Source organism: Colletotrichum karsti (genome assembly GCF_011947395.1).
Source record: "Colletotrichum karsti strain CkLH20 chromosome Unknown Scaffold31, whole genome shotgun sequence".
Lineage (NCBI taxonomy): Eukaryota > Fungi > Ascomycota > Sordariomycetes > Glomerellales > Glomerellaceae > Colletotrichum > Colletotrichum karsti.
The window spans coordinates 55,071-63,281 of record NW_024065931.1 but is presented as its reverse complement, the minus strand read 5'-3'; the positions used below and the strand labels follow the sequence as shown (position 1 = coordinate 63,281).

Below are 8,211 nucleotides of genomic sequence, written 5' to 3'. Positions count from 1 at the left end.
GATGGCGGCGATCGGAGACCGAGATCAGGACGAAGAAGCGATGAACGTCAACCGTTGGATCTCCAACGTCGCAGAGGGGGACCGGGAGCCAAGGCGGGTGTTATAAACGCCACAAAGCTTCGCCCGATTCATGGCTCCATTTTGAGGGGTCGCGAAAGGGTTGGCACTGAAGCCTATCGTAGCTTAGTGATTTGAGTTGTCAAGGATGCATGGGTCGCGGATATGAGGCTAGTCACACATAAGCAGGAGGTCGAGATTTCAGTGTTGGATGCGCCCTGAAAGAGGCTCTGAGGGTGGAGAAGTATCAGGAAACGAACGCGAGATCGGACGAGCCGGTTGGAGAATGGTTGATGGAAATTGTTTCTCCGTTTGTGGTCGGCCTTGCAGAGATCTCCCACAGTTCGTGGCCCCGCGCAGATTTGCGCTTAACCAGGACCAGGGTCGGATAAGCGGCACATTGCGGCTCTTGTCAGGAGACGCGAATGCTTTCTGAGAGCTTCAACGCGGGGAGAGGAACAGAATTGAGGAGGTCTTCGATGGACTAGGATAGACAACACCGAAATACGTAGGACGTTGATGAGCGATACATCTCAAATGGTCGACATCCATCGTGTGGAAGATCCGGGGAAAAGGGGAAAAGGGGCTGTCTCGAAAGTCCCAAAAGCCAGCAACGACATTGTCAACATGATGAGACTTTCCTCGCACTCACACCTTCACCTCAATTCATTTCTACGTGGAGGTTCGAACTGCTTTAATGGAAGTTAGATGAGCCCGATTCCCAGTCTTGTCTGTTGCTTTCTGGAATCGATCTCCGCGTTTACACAGAAACCTCAATGTGACCGGATGTCGGATGGAGATGCAGCACACGCCGAGAAGAAGCATGTGAAGTGAAAAGACGTGATCAGCTCTGGCAATCTCATTGCGTTTAGGTCTCGTCATGAGTTGGAGGGTTATTGACGTTGCCCTCAGAAACGTTGCCATTGCATTTGTCATGACAGTGAGTTGGTCATTTGGCTAAAGAACTCAAATGTAGTGAGTCATTCCAAAGAGAGAAAAAAAGAGCACGGGTTTTTGGAAGAATAAAGAAGGGCCTGATATAAGTTGAATGTTCTTTCTTGCTTGCGTTGTGGTTCACGATGAGTCTCTAGATTGACAACTGACTTGTATTGAGGCAATCTGCAGTATTATGTAAGCTGGAGTCTGCTGACATAATACACACCAAGCACCTGCCGCAGCGTTAATGACGGCGCAGCCCCACAGCGCCCTGACCAGCGAAAATCTCCCACTGGCAAGCCGCAGTGGCACCTACGGCAAAGCTCGAGTCCCCTGGTCAGTTTTTTGTGGGTGACGCGCGACCTCGACTCGTCCGTCGCTTCGATAATTCACACTTGGTCACGAAGTCACGAAGTCTGGTCAACTTGATGTTGACAGCTTCCAGATTGACCCGCCGAGTCATGACGTCCGCCTACGCCAATGGCTCCGCGAAGGCGGCTTACTCCTCCTCATCCTCCAACTCTGCGACGACTACTGCTCTGAGCCGATGGAGCATCGCGACGAAGCAGCTGCCGGCCGTTGATAAGATCAAGACCTTGCACATTTACGACTTCGACAACACCCGTCAGTCACCGTCCTCTCGATTTCTGTCCGGACTCGTTCGCGCGGCTGGATATTTACTGACGTGCTCTCTGCCTTGTAGTCTTCAAAACACCCCTCCCGAACCCCGCGTTATGGAGCGGCCCTACGATTGGCACGCTCTCCAGTCAAGACGTCATCTGCAATGGCGGCTGGTGGCACGACTCCCGAATCCTCGCAGCAACCGGCGAAGGCGCGGATGCCGAAGAGAAGAAGGCCTGGGAGGGATGGTGGAGCGAAAAGATTGTCGAACTGGTGAAGCTGAGCATCAAGCAGAAGGACGCCCTCTGCGTGCTCCTGACGGGCCGCTCAGAGCGCGGCTTCGGTGACCTCATCAAGAGGATGGTTCAGAGCAAGGGCCTCGATTTCGACATGATCGGCCTTAAGCCAGCCGTCAGCCCGACGAACCAACACTTCAGCAGCACCATGCACTTCAAGCAGCTATTCCTCGCGGCCGTCATGGAGACGTACAAGAACGCCGAGGAGATCCGCATCTACGAGGACCGCCCCAAGCACGTCAAGGGTTTCAGAGACTTCTTCACTGAGTACAACCGCAGACAGAACATGAACGCGACACGCAGCCGCGGTCCCATCACAGCGGAAGTCGTCCAAGTGGCAGACCTCTCCACGACGCTGGACCCCGTCGTCGAAGTTGCCGAGGTTCAGCACATGATCAACCTCCACAACGAGGAGATCACCAAGCTCCCGGCCGATGTGCGTCCACAGCGCCTTCGCATCAAGAAGACAGTCTTCTTCACCGGCTACATGATCAACAAGGAGGACACCGCGCGCTTAATGAAGCTCGCTCAGATCCCATCGGGCATGCCCGAGCACGAGCTCAAATACCACGCCAACAACATCCTCATCTGCCCTCGCCCCTGCCCAGCTAGCATCTTGGAGAAGGTCGGCGGCATGGGCGCCAAGATGAAGTGGGAGGTCACAGGCACGGCCTGCTTCGAGAACAGCATCTGGGCCGCCAGCCTCCGTCCCGTGCCCGCCACGGCAAAGTTCCACACGGACAACCCCTCGCCGCTGGTCGTCCTCGCCCTCCGCAAGGGCGCCCGCCCCGTCGACGCAGGCAAGATCCAGAACTGGCAGCCCGTGCCCCCCGAGAAGGTCGTTGCCTTCGAGACCGTCGTCGGCGAGAAAATGATCCTGCGCATAGAGCACGAGGACCCCCGCGAGGACGAGTACGAATCCCTCTTCGCCAACAAGTCTTCTAAGCGCAAGCATGACGGCGGCGAGTACTCGCGCGACCACCGCCACGCCCCCTACAACGGTCGCAACGAGCGTCGCGACTTCCACTCGGGCGGACGCGGCCAGGGCCGCGGAGGGGGCTACCGCGGAGGTAGAGGCAGAGGCCGCGGCGGTCCTAAGGGAGGTCGCGGACGCGGGATGCACGGCTACCGCTCTCTCGACGACGTCGAGCCCAAGAACCAGCAGGGCGGCTACAGCCAGCCGGTGGATTATGACGACAACAACTTTCCCAGCCTGCCCCAGGGAGGCAATGCCAACTACGGCCAACAACCGCAGTATCAGGCTCCATACGGCGGCTCGTGGTCAACAGGTCCCCCTCCTAACGCTCCGACCGGGCCGCAAGGTCGCCCGATGGGAGGCGGCGGCGGCGGTTCGAACTACGGCGGTGGCGGAAATGACTTGCAGAATTATTATTAGAAGTAGTCGTTTATCCAGCCATGCAGTCACTGACCGCATCGCTTACTGAGACCGAGGAATTTCACGAGCTCTGGGACTCGGCGGCCCTCGGGAGTACGATAGGCATTATTATGTACAGCTCTTCTTTTTGGCATGGGATTCGAGGAGGCCCGTAGGGAGAGAAAACACAAAACGGAGGATCGATGTGGGAAAACCCGCCTGTCATTTTTTCACAGGAACTAGCTAGGCGTCTGGAGGCTATGCTTTTTTTGACATGATACCTTATTCTTTACTTGCAATGACGGCAAGTCATTCTCAAACAAGAGCTTACCATGGCCGTGAACACTGGGGAGATCATCGCTTGACTTGAACTTTTACTCTATTTTGCCTCTGTGTGCTGTCTATCTATGACTGCCTAGGAGGCGCCGGCCGGGCGTGGGCGCATTCCATTCCATTCCGCTCACTGCTGCCCGCTGCTCCTGGAGTTCCTCCGACGTCGACAAAAGACCTACTCGTCGTCCTCGTCGGATTCCTCCTCCTCCTCGGCGTCCTCGAGCCACTCGATCAGCACGCGGCACTTCTCCTTGACGACGCCCATGCCCTCGCCCTCCTCGGCGCGCGCGTCCTCCCACCAGGCCGTGATGCCCTCCTCCTCGAGGACGTCGATGTTGTAGAGCTTCTGCAGGGTGGCGGCGAGCAGCAGGCCCGCGCGTGCCGGGTCGCCGCCGCGTGCGCCGAGGAGGGCGCGTTGGAGGGCGAGGACGAACTCGACCTGCTCCGCCTCGTTGTCGCCCTCGTCGCCGCCGACGCCGACCTCCTTGACGAACTTGGAGGCGCCCTTCTTGGAGGAGAAGGCGCGGTCGGCGGCCTTTGCGGGCTCGAGGGCGCCGTGCTCGGGGTCGAGGAGCTCCGAGGCGCGGCGGGAGAAGGCGACGGCGACGGCCTTGCGCATGGAGACGTCGGAGGCGTCGTTGGCGAGGCGGAGGCCCATGAACTCGAGCTTGGCGGAGTCGAAGTCGCCCGAGTCGGCGCGGAGGGCGTCGAGGAGGCCGTGGACTGCGTCGTGGTGGAAGCCGGAGCGGCCTGCGGAGTCGTCCGAGACGAAGGAGTCGGCGCGGGTGCGGTCTGCGAAGTGGTTGACGTCGTCGTCGTCCGAGTCGTCGACGTCGGAGGAGAGGGTGGAGACGGAGGACGTGGAGAGGTTGAGGTGGGCGAGGTTGTAGATGAGGGAGCGCTGGAGGGTCGAGGGGTCCTCGTCGTCCGCGTCCTCTGCTTCGGGGTCGACGTAGCGTGCGCCCTTGCCGGCGGCGCCTACGAGGGCTTTGTCTGGGCTGACGGGGCGGCCGTCGTGGGCAGTGGTTGCTAGTACGGTGTTCTGGGGGACGCGGGTGGCTTCGTCGATCGTGACGCCGTAGGAGAGGAGGCAGCCGGCGTCTACGGAGGCGCCCTTGCCCACAAAGCTGGAATCGGCGAGGATGGAGCGGGTGACGACAGCGTTGTCCTCGACAACGGCGTCGTCCCAGATGAAGCTGTTCTCGATGCGAACGTTCTTGCCGATCCTGCAACGCCTGCCGATGATGCTGTCGCTTACTCTGGAGCCCGCGCCTACGCTGGTTCCCTGGCCGAGAACTGATCTGGCAAGAGAGCTGTCGGGGGCCAAGACCGTGCCGTCTTCGATTGAAACCGAACCCGCAGTCATCTTATACGTCTGTCCGGGAATGACGTTGCAGTCGGGAACGAACGGGAATGTCCAGCGGCCGAGTATATCTCTGCTGACGGACTCGTACATCTGGAGGTTGTTCGCGCGCGCAGCATAGCCGTCCTCCAGCACCTCGGCGTAGATGGCCTTTCCATTCAGCTCCCAGTCCTTGAGTACACCGTGGAGGAAATTTCTCCTGGGCAGCTCGTAGTCAAAACTCTCGGACCACAGCGCCAGCACCTCGGGTGTGCAGATGTCGATACCGGCATCGATCAGGTCCCCGCGGATCTCGAAATCGGTCGACAGCTCGTCGATGACGGCGGGGTCGAGGGTCATGTAGTGGTCGCTCTGTAGGGGGTTCGTCTCGTCGTAGTGTAAGCATCGCTTCGTCTTCGAGTCCATCACGAAGACGGGGTTGACCGCGTTCGGCTTCGTTCTGTGCTCGTCCGCGCCGCCTGACCTGAGGACCACGGTCATGATATTCGTCGCGGCGGCCTCCTTGCGCGCCTTGTGCGCCGCGAGCGCGCGGTCGAGGGAGATATTGGAGACGACGTCTCCGTGGACGACGATGAAGTCGCCATCCATAATGCCGCGGCCATCGAGGTCGCGGAGGAAGTCGCCGACGGAGCGGGCGTCCGAGACGCGGATGAACTGCAGGCTCGTAAAGGGTGTTCGGATCGACAGCGGCGACCAGCGGGAGGTGTTGATGTAGTTCTCGATCTGCTCAGAGTGGGAGCCGCAGTAGATGTAGACCTCCTGGACGCCGTTCATGGCGAGGAATTCGAGGGTGTACTCGATGAGGGGTGTGTTTGCGAGGGGCAGTAGACACTGCGGGCGCGGGGTTAGCCGGCGTCGCATAACTTTGAGAGTCGCATCGTCGACTTACTCTTGGCTTCTCGACCGAAAAAGGGGCGAAACGGTCTTGGAAGGAGTCGGCGATGACCTGCAATGGCGCGAGGGAGCGGTTAGCGATCTCGAGGCCCTCGGGGCTTCTGCCCCACCATATGACGCTTGCGGGCAGCTTGTGCTTGTGCTGGGACTCACCACGGCCTGCAGGACATCCTCCCGCTTGCCCTCAGCGGCCTTGCCGGATTTCTTGCCCTTGCCGGCGCCTGATGCTTTTCCCTTTTGCTGCGACATAATTGTTGAAGTGGATCGCGGGGAGGTTCGGCGCTATTTAGGGAGAGCGAGGGGGTATCTAACTGTCGCGGGTGAGTCAAAGCAATGCGCACTGCAGCTTGGGAGGTGGAAATTTAAGGTGAGTGACTCAACACCATTGCGGGGTGGGCCCGTGCGTTAGCCCTTTCTCGGTGGGCTTCGGTGAGAGGGCTTCACCGAGCAGTCTCAAGTAATCAGACCACTTACACGGCTCTTTGGGTTCACTACCTTATCGAGAATTGAGTTGCTGAGATACGACCTTTGCACAAGACGATTTCAGGTAGTTTCTTGCGCGTAAACGAACAACTTAAACGTCGCCAGAGTTAAACAGTAGTTGAGTAGTGATCTAATCGAAAGTGGTTGTTGAGAGGATCTGGAGAGTTAAGTGAAGATACACCGAAGGACTAGGTACCTGAGTAAGGTAGATGCATTTACGCTCATTATCGACGCAGGTGCAAGCACGTAACTTCTTCTGGGAATAGTTCAGGCAAGAGCTTCAATGGCGCGCCCACCTCCTTCCCGAACTCCAGCATCCCAGAGCCACCTTCTAGTCTTGACCCTAGGGTATCTACCGCCACATCATCTCCCAACTGCTACTCTTCGTCTACAAGACAGTCACAACAAAACCTCTGTGCCAAACAACCCACAACCATCCCACAAAATGGCAACCTCAAAAGTCCGCATCCTCGTCCTCTCAGATACCCACGACACGGCCTTCCCCTCCCCATCCACCCTTCCCCCCGCAGACGTCATCCTCCACTGCGGCAACATGACCACAAAAGACGGTCTATCAAACTACAAAAGCGCTCTCGAGGCCCTCTCAGCCTACGACGCCGAACTCAAACTCGTCATCCCAGGCAATCACGACGTGTCCCTCGATCCCGTCTGGTGGAAACACAACCTCGAAGAAAACGAGGACGAGGACGATCCCACCAAAGCCAAAGCCATCTTTAGCAATTACCACACCGTACACCTCCTAGACGAGGGCCTCCACACTTTCGTTCTACAAGACGGCAGATCCTTCACGATCTACGCGTCGCCGTACACGCCCGACTTCAACGGCAACGCGTTCACATACGGCCCGGAGGAGGACCGCTTTAACCCCGCCCCGTCATCCGCCGGCGCAGAGCACCAGCACCACCCGATCCCCGAGGGCGTGGACGTCGTCGTCACGCACGGCCCGCCGCTGGTCCCCCACGCGGCGTATCTCCTGGACAAGAGCCGCGACGGCGAGCTCCTCGGCTGCGCGAAGTTGTGGGCTGCGATTCGGCGGACGCGGCCGCGGCTTCATTGTTTCGGGCACGTTCACGAGGGGTACGGAGTTCAATGCGTGAGATGGGCTGGCGAGGGCGAGGGTTTTGATCTCGAGGACGTTGAGGTTGGAGCTGGTGAGGCTGTGGATGCTGGGGACGAGGGCAAGACGGTGCTTGTCAATGCTGCCGTTATGGATCAGGGAGGTGATGGGAACAGAAGGCCTCTAGTGGTGGATTTGAAGGTCTCACGTGCGGGAGTAACATTGGGAAGTTGAATTCAAGGAAGGGCTCGTCAACCTATTTGATAGATTGAGCGCTAGTGATTGGGCGCAAAGATTGAACGTAGTATTATTTTACTCGTAGCTCACGAATAGCCTCCCTGTTCAACGACGATGGGGATGGAGAAGAGGACTACGAGGAGAAAATGGGATTACGATACCTGAACAGTATTTTGCATTTCCCAATTAGAAATAATGCGACGACCCTAGTGCCAACGGCGTGATATCAACAACAAGACGTCGGCAACTCACCTGCCTAGACGCGCTGATCAAGCTACGAAGTCAGACAACACCGCAATAGCCATGATACCCCCAAAACCCTCATTCATGAATTGTCAGCTCTCAAGGCGATTCCAACTTTAGCGATCCCGCCACTCGCAACCCCCGATTCACGTCGTCATATCCGTTTGCTCCTCATCGCGCATCGTCACGTCCTGATCAAGCAGCGTATAAACCAGACAGCCGTCATGGTAATTCGCCGCGAGAACCTCAAATCAACCCCGTATGAAGACAGAGCCCCGTATAAGAATACCGTTCT

General features: G+C 58.0%; 2 protein-coding genes across 2 annotated transcripts; one reads left to right on the top strand and one right to left on the bottom strand.

The window, feature by feature from the left end:
* Positions 1 to 3,793: 3,793 nt before the first annotated feature.
* CkaCkLH20_08917 (eIF4-gamma/eIF5/eIF2-epsilon) lies at positions 3,794 to 6,124 on the bottom strand (the record flags this gene model as incomplete). The annotated part of the gene is made up of 3 exons (XM_038891632.1): positions 3,794 to 5,812; positions 5,871 to 5,927; positions 6,029 to 6,124. 3 exons carry the CDS (start codon positions 6,122 to 6,124, stop codon positions 3,794 to 3,796), a joined length of 2,172 nt encoding a protein of 723 aa, XP_038742919.1.
* Positions 6,125 to 6,803: 679 nt separating this feature from the next.
* Positions 6,804 to 7,670, top strand: CkaCkLH20_08916 (ser thr protein phosphatase family protein; the record flags this gene model as incomplete). The annotated part of the gene is made up of 1 exon (XM_038891631.1): positions 6,804 to 7,670. The coding sequence occupies one exon, from the start codon at positions 6,804 to 6,806 to the stop codon at positions 7,668 to 7,670; it is 867 nt and encodes a 288-aa protein (XP_038742918.1).
* Between the last annotated feature and the right edge of the window lie 541 nt (positions 7,671 to 8,211).